The 16,457-nt window shown below is 51.1% G+C and overlaps 5 protein-coding genes across 16 annotated transcripts in view; 3 read left to right on the plus strand and 2 right to left on the minus strand.

Annotated features, from left to right (window-relative positions):
• Positions 1-16,457, plus strand: part of ATP6V0A1 (ATPase H+ transporting V0 subunit a1) — a 170,944-nt gene that overhangs the window by 101,495 nt on the left and 52,992 nt on the right. The gene's annotated exons all lie outside the window — the stretch shown is intronic.
• MLX (MAX dimerization protein MLX) lies at positions 90-5,565 on the plus strand. Of its 4 annotated transcripts, none has more exons than XM_001110337.4 (8): positions 90-316; positions 607-643; positions 1,121-1,210; positions 1,486-1,592; positions 1,852-1,951; positions 2,154-2,253; positions 2,633-2,834; positions 4,430-5,565. In XM_001110337.4, the coding sequence occupies exons 1-8, from the start codon at positions 113-115 to the stop codon at positions 4,484-4,486; spliced, it is 897 nt and encodes a 298-aa protein (XP_001110337.1). In that variant the 5' UTR covers positions 90-112; the 3' UTR covers positions 4,487-5,565. The 4 variants fall into 4 exon arrangements, with proteins under 4 accessions (XP_001110337.1, XP_001110383.1, XP_014975203.1 ...); XM_001110383.5 differs by having other exon boundaries at positions 90-154; XM_015119717.3 differs by lacking the exon at positions 1,121-1,210.
• Positions 3,838-16,457, minus strand: part of PSMC3IP (PSMC3 interacting protein) — a 146,577-nt gene continuing 133,957 nt past the window's right edge. The window contains exons 2-9 of one of the 6 annotated variants that reach the window (XM_077971806.1): positions 10,523-10,577; positions 10,335-10,435; positions 10,087-10,176; positions 6,951-7,062; positions 6,320-6,465; positions 6,157-6,210; positions 5,956-6,015; positions 3,838-5,874 (exon numbers count right to left, since the gene is read on the minus strand). In XM_077971806.1, coding sequence (XP_077827932.1) covers positions 5,818-5,874; positions 5,956-6,015; positions 6,157-6,210; positions 6,320-6,465; positions 6,951-7,062; positions 10,087-10,176; positions 10,335-10,435; positions 10,523-10,556 — 654 coding nt within the window. In that variant the 5' untranslated portion in view covers positions 10,557-10,577 and the 3' untranslated portion in view covers positions 3,838-5,817. Of the gene's footprint in view, positions 5,875-5,955; positions 6,016-6,148; positions 6,211-6,319; positions 6,466-6,950; positions 7,063-9,953; positions 10,177-10,334; positions 10,436-10,522; positions 10,604-16,457 lie in introns of those variants that run through there. The other 5 variants (XM_077971807.1, XM_002808127.4, XM_077971809.1 and 2 more) reach the window with 5 other exon arrangements.
• Positions 12,390-16,457, minus strand: part of RETREG3 (reticulophagy regulator family member 3) — a 30,250-nt gene continuing 26,182 nt past the window's right edge. For 3 of the 4 annotated variants that reach the window (XM_077968948.1, XM_077968947.1, XM_015119705.3), the window contains 3 exons: positions 16,326-16,408; positions 15,562-15,694; positions 12,390-15,147 (listed from right to left, as the gene is read on the minus strand). In XM_077968948.1, the coding sequence (XP_077825074.1) occupies positions 14,690-15,147; positions 15,562-15,694; positions 16,326-16,408 (674 nt within the window). In that variant the 3' untranslated portion in view covers positions 12,390-14,689. 4 annotated transcript variants of the gene reach the window in all.
• TUBG1 (tubulin gamma 1) overlaps positions 14,726-16,457 on the plus strand; it is a gene marked incomplete at its 5' end in the record, with an annotated part of 33,693 nt that continues 31,961 nt past the window's right edge. The window contains 1 exon segment of the mRNA NM_001261011.1: positions 14,726-14,737.

Raw genomic sequence — 16,457 nt, forward strand, 5'->3', positions numbered from 1 at the left:
TGCCCAACCTCTCGGTCGCGGATTGGCGGGCGTGGGTCACGTGGGCACACCACCCGTTTCCTCGCCGCAGGGGGCCCGCCCGCCGGCTCGTTTCCGGTCCGGTGGGTCCAAGATGACTGAGCCGGGCGCCTCTCCCGAGGACCCTTGGGTCAAGGCAAGCCCCGTGGGCGCGCACGCCAGCGAGGGGAGGGCGGGTCGGGCTCGTGCACGTAGGGGGGCCGGAAGACGAGGGGCTTCCCTCCTGTCCCCAAAGTCCCCCATGCTCTCCGGGCCCCGGGGCTGCAGAGAAGACAGCTCTCACCCCGCGTGTGCCAAGGTGGGGAGACAAACGAGGCGTGTGCGCGCGAGTCGGGGGAACAGGGGACTGGGGTGGAGTAGGGGCGGAAGAGATCATACACGGGGGAGGCGCTCGCACGGCCTAGCCCGTGCCAAGTCTCGGGGGAATCATTAAGGTGCCCGCGCACCCCGGGCTGTGTGTGCGCGAGCGCGCAGGGTGACAGAGGTGCCTTCCCGGAATGCGGGGCGCGCTGTGTGTGCCTGCAGTGAAAGTGTCGCCCCCACCAGGGGCGGAGGTCTGACGGGCCCCTCCCGTGCTCTGTGCCGCAGGTGGAGTATGCCTACAGCGACAACAGCCTGGACCCCGGTGAGTAGCTCCCCCATCTTAAGCTCTAGAGGTACACTCCCGCCCAGGCTCTCTAGAATTCTTGTGGTGTTGCCAACCACGCCTGAGCACAGTCCACTGTCCCTGAGCAGAGTTCCTGGCTTGAGACAGCAGGAGCTGAAGGACGAGGGCAGAAAACAACTGAGGGTGACACCTAGTTCCCTCTGTTCTGGAACAGGGAAGTGGTGGAACTAATGGCAGCTGATCACTCACACTCTGTCACGTCCAGATGCCCGTTTGTGAGCCAGGGGGTATCATGCAGGCCTATGGAGCAGTGTAGACACTAGGGAGCAGAGCGCTGCAGCGTAGTCTGGCTGGAAGTGGGGGGCCCAGTATAGTTGGCTTTGGGTTGAAGGGAAGAGGTCAGCATTTAAGAAAGCCATTGTGTCCTACAGGTGTCTGAGGGTCTGGCAGTGTTCCCCACCCTGCCCCTTAGTGATTGGGGCCTCTCTTTTCCAGGGCTTTTTGTAGAAAGCACCCGCAAGGGGAATGTAGTGTCCAGAGCTAATAGCATCGGTTCCACCAGTGCCTCTTCTGTCCCCAACACAGGTAGGCAGTTACATCCCCCCCACCTCGAGGGGCTCAGACACGTCATAATTGTAGTACCTTTCCTAGACAGGGAAGCCCCAGCCATCCACACAGGGGTGCTGGAGCCCAAGTATCAGACACAGGGTCTCACCATCTTTCACCTCATCTGGAACATTAGGTTCTCTGTCCATCTGCCTTCTCTGGACACCAGGTTCTTCCCAGATGGGGAAAGGTGGGCTAGCTGGACCCCACTGGGCCCCAAGATGACCTCTCCCTGCCCCCATCTCTGAGCGTAGATGACGAGGACAGTGATTACCACCAGGAGGCCTACAAGGAGTCCTACAAAGACCGGCGGCGGCGAGCACACACTCAGGCTGAGCAGAAGAGGAGGGACGCCATCAAGGTGACCAGGGAGGCCTGTGCCTCAGCCAGTGTAGGAGGGCCCTGCATAGTTCAGCTTCCCTGTGCCCTGACCCTCTCAGACAGTCCCAGGCACCCTAGGGGTGGGCAGATAGTGTAGTCCCAGGCACGAACACTTCCATTGCAGCCTTCCCAACCCGTTGTGTTTGTGAGCATAGAACTTGGTATCACGAAAGAACTTTGTGCCAGTTTGCTTTAATCTCTCAGGGTTAAAAACCCCATTTCCCCTGCTGTCTCCACAGAGAGGCTATGATGACCTTCAGACCATCGTCCCCACTTGCCAGCAGCAGGACTTCTCCATTGGCTCCCAAAAGCTCAGCAAAGCCATCGTTCTACAAAAGAGTATGGCTAGGGAAAGCACTGGAGGGGCTGGAGTCAAGAGGGGCTGTGAAGAAGCCAGCGCCTCCTACCCACCCATGGCTCGGCCTTGGTGTGGTGATTGCCATGGGATAGTTGGGGTCTAGGGGAAGGGGAACAAAGTCAGCCTTATCTTCCTGTTTGAGAATACTTCTGTACCTACCCTCTTTTCCTGCCCCTACCCTAGCCATTGACTACATTCAGTTTTTGCACAAGGAGAAGAAAAAGCAGGAGGAGGAGGTGTCCACGTTACGCAAGGATGTCACGGCCCTAAAGATCATGAAAGTGTAAGAGGGGTGCTGAATGGGGGGAACCAGAGCTTCTGAGGGAACTTCATTGCACACCCTCCCTTGTTCAAAGGCTACATCAGTTACTACAGTACAGGTAATACTCTCAGTTCCTGAGCTAGCCAGTAGAAGCAGGACTGTGTATCCCCAACTGTCCTTACACATGGCAGACACTCAGGAAATGTCTGTTGGATTAATGTAAGGAAGGTTGGAGAGAGAGGGCCATTTCCTGGCCTGGAAGCAGTATTTCCCTGATACTGCACCCCACCCAGAAGCTCTCTGGGGATGCCATTCCTGGGAGCACACAGGGTAGTCCCATCATTTTTCTTGGGTGGGCGGAGCTGCTGCAGCACCTCAGCCCTGGCCTGCATGCTTTTAGGAACTATGAGCAGATTGTGAAGGCACACCAGGACAACCCCCATGAAGGGGAGGACCAGGTCTCTGACCAGGTCAAGTTCAACGTGTTTCAAGGCATCATGGATTCCCTGTTCCAGTCCTTCAATGCCTCCATCTCGGTGGCCAGCTTCCAGGAGCTGTCAGCCTGTGTCTTCAGCTGGATTGAGGAGCACTGTAAGCCTCAGGTATGGAGCAACAATGGGCACAGGGCCTGCGGTTTTCTCTACCATCAAGCAAAGTGGCCCAAGCCATCAGCTGTTGAGAAAAGCATGGCAGCTCCTTTTAGATCTTAAGGATATTTCTACAGCTTTCAGGGCCCTGGTATTTCCCCGTTTCTTTGCTGTCTAACCCACATCTTCATGTTATGGTTTCATTTGGCAAGTGTGATGTGAGCTCAATGTCAAGTCCAGCTCTTGCCTTTCTTCTAGCCTATGTTATCGCTGCACCTGTATGGAAGCCCCAGGCATCTGCAGCAGAATTGGAAACAGGGAAATTCTGGGACCCTACCTCCAGGCCCACTCAAGTAGTTGCCCCAAGAGCTTTTTAGAAATGTATTTATAGTGGAGATGTCCTAATGGTATTGCACTAAGTCTTCTAATGGAAGTCTGGTTGCTTTTTCTGAGGCTTTAAACTTGTGTCTGAGATTTCTTTTTTTTTTTTTGAGACGGAATCTCGCTCTGTCGCCCAGGCTGGAGTGCAGTGGCACGATCTCAGCTCACTGCAAGCTCCGCCTCTCGGGTTCACGCCATTCTCCTGCCTCAGCCTCCCGAGCAGCTGGGACTACAGGCGCCCACAACCGCGCCCGGCTAATTTTTTTTTTTGTATTTTTAGTAGAGACGGGGTTTCACGGTGGTCTCGATCTCCTGACCTTGTGATCCACCTGCCTCGGCCTCCCAAAGTGCTGGGATTACAGGCGTGAGCCACCGCGCCCGGCGTGTCTGAGATTTCTTGTTTGTGGCACAGTCTCGGCTCACTGCAACCTCTGCCTCCTGGGTTCACGCCATTCTCCTGCCTCAGCCTCCCGAGTAGCTGGGACTACAGGTGTGCACCACCTCACCCAGCTAATTTTTAGTAGAGACAGGGTTTCACCATGTTAGGCAGGATGGTCTCGATCTCCTGACCTTGTGATCCACCCGCCTTGGCCTCCCACAAGTGCTGGGATTATAGGCATGAGCCACTGTGCCCGGCCTCGTTTCCCAACAGTTTTATTGTGAAACACATTAAACATATTGCAATGTTAAGAGGACTTCACAGTGAACACTCGTATACCCAGTACCTAAATTTTACCAAAACATTTTACTGTATTTCCATGTCTCCATCCTGCTTCAGGAGCACCTCAAGTAAACTGCAGACAGACATCAGTACTTCCTGGGGGCCTTTTTTTTTTTTTGAGACAGAGTCTCACTCTGTCACCGAGGCTGGAGTGCAGTGGTATGATCTCAGATCACTGCAACCTCCACCTCCTGGGTTCAGGCAATTCTCGTACCTCAGCCTCTTGAATAGCTGGAATTACAGGCATGCGCCACCATACCTAATTTTTGTATTTTTAGTAGACACGGGGTTTCACTGTGTTGGCCAGGCTGGTCTTGAACCTCAGGTAATCCACCCGCCTTGGCCTCCCAAAGTGCTGGGATTATAGGCATTAGCCACCACACCTGGCCCCCAGGGGCTATTTTTAATGCACTTTTCTAAAATATGTGGCTCATCTAGGCGGGCATCTTTGAAACTACTCTGCACTGACCTGGGCATTGTCTATTTCTTCCTCTGCTGCCCTCGCCAGACCCTGCGGGAGATTGTGATTGGCGTCCTGCACCAATTGAAAAACCAGCTTTACTGACCAGTTCTTGGAAACCTGCAGAACAGCCAACAAGAGGCCCTTGAATCTCTACTTGGCCACTGAACTGCTGGGCCCGTGAGATTGGACTACAACACCTCACACTGCTCAGCTGGTTTCTACTTGGTGTTTGGTTTTCCCAGCCCCATTTTATCTTCAGTGGAGCTGCGGTGTTTTGTGAAAGCTTCTGATTAATTTATTATATTGACGATAAAACTAGACCTAACCAGCCTATCCCCCACTCCATGGAAGTCCTTGGGATGGGTGTCTGCTCTGGACACCCCAAAGAGCTCCTGCCCTCTCAGCCCTTTCTTCAAGCCTCAGATTTCTACTCATAATCTACACAGATTTGGAAACTTTTTTCTCTGTTTTGGTCTCTTGGGCAACATTTGGCCCACATTTGGGCATTTTGGCAGTAGCTGTATGGGAGAAAAAGAGTAAGAGGAAATATTCCCACCGCCACGAAGGGTGAAAGGGCACCTTGTGCCTAGACTAGGGCTGCCTGGTCAGTCCCAGGTGAGGCCAAGGGCTTTCTGGCCATCTTAGGGAGGAGCCACCAGGTTCCTCCCCTCGCTTCATAATCCATCACCTTCCTCCTCTGCTCTGGGTGGTAAGGGAAGCCCTCCTGGTTCCCACGGGCTGTGATGCTGCAGAGGCAGGTGTAATACAGCAGTACATACTGGAAATTTTTTATTTTCCTAAATACCAATGGAATTTTGCTACGGTTACAATGTTGAAATATTAAGTGGGCCTCAAAATCACCCCCAGCCTTTCTGTCTAGCATATCTTGGCCTCTCCCATGTCTCAGTGTTGCCTGCGTTTCTCCTAGGACTTGGGGGTGGGGTGAAAGAGTACAAAAGATACTCGAAAGGTCTCCTGGGGTACACAAGCCCAGTAGGTCCTGAGTGAAGCTGTGGGCCCTCCAAATGCTCATTTTATAGCAACCTCTCTCTGCCTTAGTTCTCCAGGTTCACGTCTGCCTTCCTCAGGTTTGGTATCTGGCAGGTTTGACTATCCAGAGGAAATTAAATATTTTTATATCAAATTAAATTACAATAAATGTTGCCAAATGCTTTCCTTTAGCATTGTTCCAAGTCTAAATGTTAACCTCAAGCTACTGCAATTTAGACAATGAAATGGGCTGGGTCTACCCCAGCCAGCAGCCCTCATCCTCCACCCAGTGCTCTGGTTTATGCCCGTCTCCTGACTGCTTTGCTTAAAGGTGAAAAGCAGCAGGAACAACAACAAAAGCCAACCAAAAACAAGGTAGCCAGTCCAGGACATCTCACTCTTCTGACATCCTGCAGTCCCCATCACTCCCGACTGCGGGCCCCTCAGGGGTCTGGGAGTGTGACATTGTAATCTTCATCCGTCTCTATCCCAACTTCCTCCTGTGGGCAGGGAGAGAAGTGAATGAGATGTCACCAGGATAAGACCACAGGGAAGCAAAGAAGGAAGAGAGTACCACTTACAAAGAACTGCTTCTTGCTCTTGGGGTATCCTTCAAGTATTGCATCAGACAGCTCTGTAGCCTGACAAATAAAACCACCCGTTTTCAGATGGGCAGCACTGGGCACTACCTGTCAGTTTATGATACTGGGTGGCAGTTGATCTGGTGCCTGCCATTTTCAAAAGCACTTCTAGGGCCTGTCTCAGAGCTCCCACACACTTACCATCCTCTTCCTCTTCCTCCACTCCTTACAGTACTTCTGCCTCTCTCTGTATACCTAGAAGGAAAGCAAGTTCCTCTAACTCCTCAGAACCACAGCAGCCCTCTGGGCTCAGCCTTTATATTCACTCTGGACCTGCACAGCGGTCCTCCAGCCTCCAGCTCACCTGCTCTTTCTCTTCTGGAGTCACATGATTGGTAGCTGCTTTAATGTTCTTCAGTCTCTCGCTGTAGCCAGCACATTCCTTCTTTAACTCCTGGATTTCTTTCTGCATCTCTGGTGTGGTCAGGGCACTAGATAATTCCTTGAGCTCTGAAACCACACCCCCTGGGGTCACTTGCTACCCCTGAGGAAGGAGTTCTGTCTTTCCCAGTGGGTGCTCCCTGAGGTGTTCAACCTTGCTCTGGATCTATCATCTCATATGGAAAAGCTCAGGAAACTAAGCCTTACAGGATTATTAGTTTATTCTTCTAATTTTCTTTCCTCCTCCATCTACAAGTAGCATGGGTGTGAGGTTGAACACTTAGGCGTAGCCAGTTAAAGAAGCAAGAATAAAGGGAAATGTGAGGACAGTGTACTGATAATTGTGGCAGGGAGAGCAAATGCATATCTTGTCCATTTGTTGGTACACAAAAGCCATTAGTTATCCTACATTTCGTTTTATGCCTAAGGGAGCCCAGCAAAGGGGTCTTAGCTGCAACAAGATGCTGCAGTCATTGAACCATTCATTTAGTAATTCCCGACCTCTAGAATGAACCTAAGCCTATGGGCACTTTTGAGGAGCTACCCAGTCCTACCAGCCTCCATGTAGCGGCAGCTCTGCTGCAAGCTCTGCACCTTGGCAGTGAGGGCCACGATTTTGCCATCTAGGCCTTGAAGGTCAGCATCACTCACCATGTCAAACTGGTCCTACCAGACAAAGAGGGAAAATACAAGCAAACTGTTGTGAGGCACAAAGATGAGAACACACACCTGGGAAGGCACCATTTAGATATGCTCAGGAACCAGCCACACCCCAAACTCTCCAGAGGGTCTGCAGAAATAGTGGGAGAGTACTTTTGAGAAATCGTTTTCAGTTAAGGAGCGACCCCACTAAAAAGGTAGGAAAGAAAACCTGAAATCTAATGCCTGTCCTTAAGCAGCTACCAGGTTGACACGATACTGATTAGGACAGAAATCTTCCCATTCGGTGATAAAACCACTACCTGGGCTGAAGCAGCTAAGTAACATTGTTCCCAAGGTGGGGAAACCTAGATCATGGGTTTCCATAATAGACAGAAACTGGACAGGTGAAGAAGCATGATGGATGGGATGGATGGACTTCTTTTCTCCTTCTTTCCTGTCCTGCCTTCCCATTCTTCTTTCCATCTTCCTTTCTCTCTCTCCCTCCTTCCTTTTCTCCTCCCTCCCTTCTTCCTTCCTTCCTTTCTCCTCTCTCTGTCTCTCCCTCTCTCTCTCTTCCTCCTTCCCTCTTTTCCTTCCTTTCTCTCACTGTCGCCCAGGTCAGAGTGCAGCGGTGCAATCTTGGCTGACAGCAACCTCCGCATCCCGGCTTCAAGCGATTCTCATGCCTCAGCCTCCTGAGTAGCTGGGATTATAGGCGTGTACTACCAAGCGCAGCTAAGTTTTATATTTTTAGTAGAGAAGGGGTTTCACCATGTTGCCCAGGCTGGTCTCAAACTCCTGGGCTCAAGTGATCCATCCGCCTCGGCCTCCCAAAGTGCTGGGATTACATGCATGAGCCACTGTGCTAGGCCTTGGGATCCATGTAGATAACGGATTCCAGTAAGTCTGAGGAGCTCCTCTCATGAGGGGCCACTGCTAGAAAATAACTGCATTGGGGATCAGTGTGGGGGTGGGGGAGGTCACATCAGTTGGTGATGGGGAGCAGGTTGAAAAAGTATGCCAACCAGTGCGGTCTGGACTCTACACTTGGGCAAGGTGAACCTATAGGGCAGAGGCCAGCAAACTACGGCCAGCAAGCCAAATCCTGCCAGATGCATGTTTTTGAAAACAAAGTTTTATTGAAACAGCCCTACCCATTCATTTATATAGTCTACAGCCGCTTCGGCTCTACAGTGGCAGAGGTGAATAGTTGTGGCAATTGTACAGCCAGCCATGACAAGAGATACATATGGCCCACAAATCCTAAAAATACTGTCTGGCCATTTACAGAAAACGTTTGCCAAACCCTCCTTTAGAGAATTTTCTTTAGATGAGTAACACAACACAGCCTGTTTTAGGAAAGTTGGCCTTGAAAGTGGTTTGGTTCAGTTTAACGAATAGTATCTGCTAGATGTTAGATACTGCGGAGGTGCTGATCAGATAAAAATGAATTGAGAAATGAGATCTGCCCTAGAGGAACTTCAGTTGAATAAAGGAGACAAGTAAAAATAATTGTAATACAGCATGCCTTAAAACAGATAAGGGCCAGGGCCGGGTGCGGTGGCTCACGCCTGTAATCCCAGCACTTTTAGAGAGGCTGAGGCAGGTGGATCACAAGGTCAGGAGATGGAGACCATCCTGGCTAACACGGTGAAACCCCATCTCTACTAAAAATACAGAAACAAAACAAAACAAAAAACAAAAATTAGGTGTGGTGGCAGGTGCCTGTAGTCCCAGCTACTCAGAAGGCTGAGGCAGGAGAATGGCGTGAACCCGGAGGTGGAGCTTGCAGTGAGCCGAGATAGCGCCACTGCACTCCAGCCTGGGCGACAGAGCGAGACTCTGTCTCAACAATGACAACAACAAAAAACAACAACAACAAAAAGAGGTAAGGGCCTGAAAAGGAATCAATTAGCTCAGGGCATTCAAGGAAGATTTCTGGAGAAGGTGATGTCTAAGTGAAATCCTAAAGGAAAGTAAGAGTTGGCCAGCAAGAGAAGCAGGTACAGGGAAGACAACATGCGAAGGACAGAGCAGTAAAACACATCAGAATTATCTAGTGTTCGTGGATAGAAAAAGGATGAGGATTGGTGAGGCCAGAGGCTGGCTGGGGTGTCTTCCGGTGCCTTTTACATGTTTTTTGCAGCACTAGAGAGCCACTGAAGAGTTTCAAATAGGGAAGGTGCATGACCAGATCTATTTAGACAGATCATTCTGACTGCTATGTTTAAGATATGTTTGAAAAGCCAAGATCTGTTAGGAGGATGTTGCAACAGATGAAGAGGGCGTGAACTAGAGCAGCCATGGCAGATGGAAAGGAGAGTGGATTCAAGAATGGAAAAATCAGCCAGGCTCTGTGGCTCACGCCTGTCATCCCAGCACTTTGGGAAGCCAAGACAGGAGGATCACTTGGGCCCAAGAGTTCAAATCAACCTGGGCAGCATAGCAAGACCCATCTCTATAAAAATAAAATAAAAAATAAAAAAACAGACAACGGAAAAATCAGCCGGACTTGACGGTTGACTAGTAATGGAAGTCAAGAATTGCTCCCAAGTTTCTGGTTTGCGTGAAGAGTAATTCCATTAGGGAGAAGAATGTTAGAAAGAAACCAGTGCGGGGTGGGGGGAAGATGAGGCATTCTACTGTGGCAATTTTGACTCTGATATTAATGCCTGACAGATTCCAGCTGGAGGTCTGGGCTGGAGAATATAAATTTGATATGTGTGTTTAGAGAAGCGGATGGAGGCAGGACGAACATCATTTGTCAGAGGGTGTTGCCAATCTGGATGATAAGAAATAAGAGCTTTGAAGCAGATATGGATCTTGGTAGCAACAATACAGGATCTACTATCATCCATCATATTGTAAATTTGGAAACCTCGTGAAGTTGGGATCCTAACAAGAGGAGTGCACACCTTGATTTAAGGATGGTGGCCTAAGACAGGCGAGTTTTCCGTGGGGGGCCTCTCCCCAAAAGAGTTCACACTAGCAGTAGTTTCACCCGTTGTCGGGCTCTCATAGGTGACAATTGGCGCAGGTTCTCCTCACCTGATCCGCAAAATAGATTTTCTGCTTGCCGTACATCTTCTCTTTGATCTTGCCTTGTTGTGCCAGCTGCTCCAGCGTCTTCACCACCACCTGGCAGAGGAGAGAGGAGGGGCAATCAGAGGAGTCTGGGCCTGGTTCTGGGGAGATTCTGCCAGTGATGTGGAAAACGCCCAAGGCTCCAAAGGGCACGACCCCAGTCTGATTCCAGGGAGTCCGACGGAGAGGGAATCCCGGGAGAGGGTCCTCACCGCCTTGCCCAGTCCGTGTTCCCGCTGCAGGTTCCCGAACACATCCTGGGCGCTGTAGGGCCGGTTCTGCTCCTGCAGGTACCTCAGGAGGATCCCGGCGGCTACGGAGAAAAAGGGGAGGGGACCACTCAACCGACCTCCTCACCCACTGCCCTCCCGGGTCTTCCCCGCGCCCAAGCCGCCGTTACCTCCCGCCGCAGCTTCTGCCCGGCATTTACTCATCGCCTTTCCCGCCACCCAACTCAGAAAGCCGGACGTTGTAGTTGCTCGGGGCGACGGCTCCTTCCGGGGACGGGGGGCGGACCTCGAACGGTGATTGGCTGAAGGGGAAGCCTTCCGGAGGAACAAGGCGACCCCTCCCGGACCCCATAGTTCATTTCAGGCCGGAACTTGCGCATCCGGGCCGGACCTCGAGCCCAGGGCCTCTGCGAAGGCGCCGGCGTGCCCACAGCTGAGCAGCTTCCTCTTTCTGCCCCCGGGAACGAAGGCTGTAGCAGAGAAGGCCTTTAATTTTCGAGATCCAGTTCCAGCCGCAGCTGAGCACTGGTGACCTTGAGTTAGGTCGAGTGTTGGGACTGGAAGACACTTCAGACATCAGCTGCCGCGCTGGGCAAGCGACCAGCTCAAGGTTACCCCACAGGGACGTGCCCTGATCCCACGGTCCAGCGCTCTTTTGTCGGTTAGTTTTGTCATTTGTAAAATAGGAACAGTAGATAGTGATAGGAAAGTGGTTGTGAAAACAACACAAGTGGTTGTGAAAGCTAAGCGCCTTGGTCGGGCACTGTGGCATGTCACGCCTGTAATCCTATCACTTTGGGAGACTGAGGCGGGCGGATCGTTTGAGCACACGAATTCGAGACCAGCCTAGGCAACGTGAAACCCCATCTCTGCAAATAAAGTACAAAAAGTTAGGCGTGGTGGCGCGCTCCTGTGGTCCCTGCTACTCTGGAGGCTGAGGTGGGACGGTCACCAGAGCCCCGGAGATCGAGGCTGCTGTGAGCCACCATGAGCACGCCACTGCAGCCTGGCGACAGAGCGAGACGCAGTCTCGAACAAAAAAGTAGGAAGGGGACAACTAAGCGCCTTGGAGAGCAACCACCCTTATTTGCCTAATACCGAGCTTCGCACCCAGGGGGCACTCGACACCTGCTGTAGTTTGGACGCCAAGGAAAGATAGGGTTAGGAGGGGGCTACTGTTCAACCACAAAGCTTGTGGAAAAGTTTGTTAGCCCAGTCAATCTCAGGGCAACACCTGGCAGGTGCTTTCCACCCCTGACCACAGTGGCCAATGGGACAGAGCCTGAAATAAATATTTCTAGTTTCTGAGGTCAGCTGAAAGCCAAAGAGCAGCTGTCCCTTCAGCTCAAACGATCCAGTGGAGGAGCAAGGTGCTACTTTTTAAAGCCTTCTGCTACCTACAGCCTCCTTAGCCTTTAAAACGTGTGCTTGTCTCTGCACGTTTAGGAGACAATATTAAGAATTAGAAATGAAGGCGCCGAGCGCGGTGGCTCACACCTGTAATCCCATCACTTTGGGAGGCCAAGTTGGGCCCATCACGAGGTCAGGAGATCGAGACCATCCTGGCTCACATGGTGAAACCCCGTCTCTACTAAAAATACAAAAAATTAGCCGGGTGTGGTGGCAGGCGCCTGTAGTCCCAGCTACTTGGGAGGCTGAGGCAGGAGAATGGCGTGAACTCAGGAGGTGGAGCTTGCAGTGAGAGGAGATCGCCACTGCACTCCAGCCTGGGCGACAGACGGAGACTCCATCTCAAAAAAAAAAAAAAAAAAAAAAAAAATTAGAAATGAAGGAAATACAGGCTAAATACTAGCCAAGAGTGCCAGTTATGCTGATGGTGGGGCTCTCACAGGAAGGAAAGTAGCCTCATACAATGGTGATGTTCTGGCCATCACAAAGGAAAAATAGGGGTGGGCTGGTGGGTCCCTCATACCTGGGCTTCCTCTTTTAAGGCTATCACTTCAAATTAATCAGAACTCATATTTACAAAAGAAGACCTATCAAGGGTAGGACACCACTCAGCATCAGTCTCTTAAAGATTGTTCTCATACAAGATTTATTCCCCAGCACACCCCTCCCCTCCTCAGTTCACAGTGGAGACTATGGAGATTCAGAGTAGGATTCCCCCAGATACAAGAAACACCTTCCGAAGATTTTACTCTCCTTCCTTCCCTCCCTCTTGCCAACTCCCAAGGCCTGAAACACACACTCATGCAAACACACGAAATCCCCCTCCTTCCCCATACCTCCTGTCTTTCCACATCAGAGCTCACCTGTAAAACATCTGAACTTGAGAAGTGTCCAAAGTCTGTTTGAGAACCCTAAAGTGGGGAGATGCCATTACCCCTGACCACCCCACTGTGAGTGACTATGAGACACCTAACTCTTCCCCCTTCTTACTGTCAACCATTTTCACTCCCTGGCCTCTGTACCTTCTCCATCAACCAAGAGCAAACATGTCAGCACACCCCCACCTGCAGTACATGAAAACAGGCTCTGTCCAACATCCCTCACCCAAGTACAGGGGTGTTGGGGGAGTGGCCCCTGAGGATCAGCAAAGGGTTAATGCAGAAGGAAAGAGGACAGGAGAGTTTGGCTTGAGCTCTGATTGGGGAGGCAGAGGCTATAGACTGGCACAGGTTTAGAATCAATTACCATGTTTAGGTTTCTGTCTCACATGATTTCACTAGGGGATGCAGAACAGATACCCCTCAGAGGGGTCTCTGCTGACTACAGCCACATTCTTACCATTGGCTCATCCTTAAAGGAGGCCCCACCAAGTTAGGAATAAAAGCTGTAAAGGAGCTGAACAGGAAGAATAGGTGGTGCAAGAGATTATGTGTGGCCCCTGGGATGAATGACATGGAGCCATTTGTAAAGTGCTACTGTATCATCCCCCCATGGAATTATTGCTTCTCCAAAGGAGGAGCAGAGGAAGGAACAGGAACATAGAAATTTTGAGTACAGTATTGCTTTGCTCACTGCTGAGGCTGATGGCCAAATGGACCCAGGGGTTATCAGAAACCAAAGATTAACCACACAGCTCCAGAAGACTCAGTGAGACCTCAAAATACAGAGGTGCTCACTAATCCTCCCAGCCAGCTGATCCCCCTGGGCCAAGGTAATGTAGAAGAGGCCCATCCCCACATCATATTCACATTTCTTAAATTTCACAAGCAATGCTTTGGAGCACTGGGGTTCAGGCCCCAAGAAATGAGGATGGGCTAGAGAGGAAGCAGGCCTGTTCTGCAAAACCAAAGGACAAGTTTACTTTAAAAAAAAAAAAAAAAATCACGCTGGACACAGTGGCTCACACCTATAATCCCAACACTTTGGGTAGCTAAGGTGGGCTGATCATTTGCGGTCAGGAGTTCTAGACCAGCCTGGCCAACATGGTGAAACCCTGTCTCTACTAAAAACAAAAAAAAAATTAGCCGGGCATGGTGGTACATGCCTGTAATCTCAGCTATTGAGGAGGCTGAGGCAGGAGAATCGCTTGACCCGGGAGGCGGAGGTTACAGTGAGCCGAGATCATGCCACTGCACTCCAGCCTGGGCGACAGAGCCAGACTCTGTCTCAAAAAAGAAAAAAAAAAAGAAGAAAGAAATCAAATCCTGGTTTAACAAGAGAAGATGACTAATCCCAGCACTTTGGGAGGCCAAGGCAGGTGGATCACTTGAGGTCAGGAGTTGGAGACCACCCTGGCCAACATGGTGAAACCCTATTTCTACTATCAAAAAAAATTAGCCGGGCATAGTGGTGGGCACCTGTAATCCCACTACTCAGGAGGCTGAGGCAAGAGAACCTCTTGAACCTGGGAGCCAGAGGTCGCAGTAAGCCAAGATCACACCACTGCACTGCAGCCTGGGCAACAGAGCAAAACTGTCTCCAAAAAAAGATGATGACAATGTAACTACTCCAGCTGCTGCCTGACTTTCGGGGCTCTAGGGAGGCGATGAAGGGAGGAAGGCAGGCATGGGCTCTTTCCATGAGGGCCCCTGAGCACTCATACCTAAAAGCAAACAACAGCACCTCCTCAAAGGGGAACCAATATCCCTGACTACTTTGTTCCCCCCAAAGTACCATCCTGATGGAGAGAAGCCTCCCTTGGGGGAGCACACTCTCACTTCAGTGGCTGAGCTCAGAAATGGGCATCCAGCTGGTGGGAGGGGAGTGAGTGTCCTCTCTAAGCAGGCCTCTGAACATCAGCCAGGCCACGCAGCATACAAATATAATTCAGGGGAGGGGAGCTGAGTTCTTCTCTTGCCCCATCACCTTAAGTGGGATGGGGAGAAAAAAAAGCTAAACCACAGTGACTCCCAAAAGGAGTCTCTGCCTCAGTGGCTCCTAGAACTGGCAGGGTCCAGCTGATTCAGCTCCGACTGGTCCAGAAGTTCAAAGTCATCCCCCTCAGCATCAGTGTCCAGGTCTGAACTGGGGGACCGGAGGAAGCCTCTTGTTGCTCTCTGGGCAGGTGCGCCAGAAGGGCCTGGTTGGGAGGCCCCTGACAAGGCCAGCTGAATCATACTCTGGGAGACCAGGCTGGCAAGGTTGCTGGTGAGGTTGGATCCTACAGGCAGAGCACCAAGCAGGAGCTCTGGCAGCGCAGCCTCGTCCCGGCTGGCAGGTGGGGCCTGGGGCTCCTCAGCCCCTGGCGGGGAACGGTACATCAAGCTGGGCATGCCAATGCTAGTGTCGTCCTCATCATCCAGGCCAGCAGGATCCACATTAATGGAAGGGAAGTCTGGAAGGTCTCTCGCAAAGGATTCCTCTGGATCACTGTGACCATCTAGGTCTGGTAGAATACAGAAGTGTGTTGAGTCATGGCACCTACCTGGCCCTCCTGTGCCACATCCCCACATGACCAGATTTTTCCCACCCTGGCTTTCTCAGGGTGAAATAAACCCATGGGACTGGTGTAACTTTCCCCTCCACTTATAGATGTCTGTGATCTCTACGGGCCACACAATTCCCCCTCTCTTCTTCTACGCCCCCTGTGAGGCTAGTGCCTGAGGCTACTAAGGGACTAAAGGCTTCGAGAAGGGCAGCAGTGCCATCCTGGCTGTAGCCACAGCCCTCAGGCTGCTCTGCCACCTGATCCATAGCTCAGAAAACAGGAGAGGAGCAGGCACCAGTATCCCCTCTGTTCAGGGAAGCTAAGAGGCAACAGTCAGAGCCATTATCAACTGAGGTCAAAGGCTCCCCTCACCTTCAGAACCTTCCGTTAGAGGTGTTTGGCCCCTTGAAAGATTGAATGTGCCATTGTCTGTACAGGAGACTTCAGCATCTGAGTGCTCAGAGTCTGTGATGGCCAATTCCCTGGCAACAGTAGAATCGTCCAGCTTAGGAAAAGAAAAGACCAACAAACCTGAGATAATGCCATCAGGAACCAGGTGTAGTCCCCAGGTACAGCTTTACTAATCAGCTAGCATTAGTTATCTGAAGGCCATCAATGTAACCAGGGATAGATGGTAACTTCAAAATCTTGACCCCTTTTAGGCTGCTCTCCCAAAGAAAACACTCATTTATAACCTCTTAAGCACAGGAAGAAAAGCAGTCCTGGGGGAGTCAATTACCTACTTACTTTAAGGCGAATAACTGATCCAGAGATAACTTTTCAAAGTGGCAGGAGAATACACATACTGCACAGACCCAAGGGTGAAATGGACTGTTTAAAAGATGATCATACTAACTCCAGAGGTTCTTCCATAATGACAGGGTAAAAAGAGATATGGAAGAGTGGTGCTGGGCATCAGGCCGTAATTGAGATCTAGGTTGATTAGAGGAATGATATGATTTTTTTAAAAAATTGAGATCTAGGAACAAAGTCTCACTTCTCTCCTTGTTACTGGTCTTGGGAACAAGGGGAGTCCAAGGCCTCAAACCTGGCTATGGCCTAAATGTGAGCTGTCAGATGGTTGAAAGGGAGCTAAAGAAAACTGGACAGTGAAGCAGCTCCCACACTCAAGATACCTGAGGACAGAAGGCAGCAAGCTCCTCTTCGCTGTCACTGTGGTTGTCCATGGCTCGTTCTGGGTGGAGAGCTCTGCGGCGTACTGTGCGGGAAGAGCACAAAGCCTTGCTTGATACCTTCCCACCAGCGTA

This window comes from Macaca mulatta, chromosome 16, assembly GCF_049350105.2.
Source record: "Macaca mulatta isolate MMU2019108-1 chromosome 16, T2T-MMU8v2.0, whole genome shotgun sequence".
Taxonomy (NCBI): Eukaryota; Metazoa; Chordata; class Mammalia; order Primates; family Cercopithecidae; genus Macaca; species Macaca mulatta.

Bases quoted from the DNA above. Each gene is read 5' to 3' on its own strand.
- MLX (XM_001110337.4), top strand. From the start codon at position 113: ATGACTGAGCCGGGCGCCTCTCCCGAGGACCCTTGGGTCAAGGCAAGC. The intron at 317-606 runs GTGGGGAGACAA...TCTGTGCCGCAG, and splicing joins CTCACCCCGCGTGTGCCAAG to GTGGAGTATGCCTACAGCGA. The intron at 1,593-1,851 runs GTGACCAGGGAG...CTGTCTCCACAG, and splicing joins AGAGGAGGGACGCCATCAAG to AGAGGCTATGATGACCTTCA.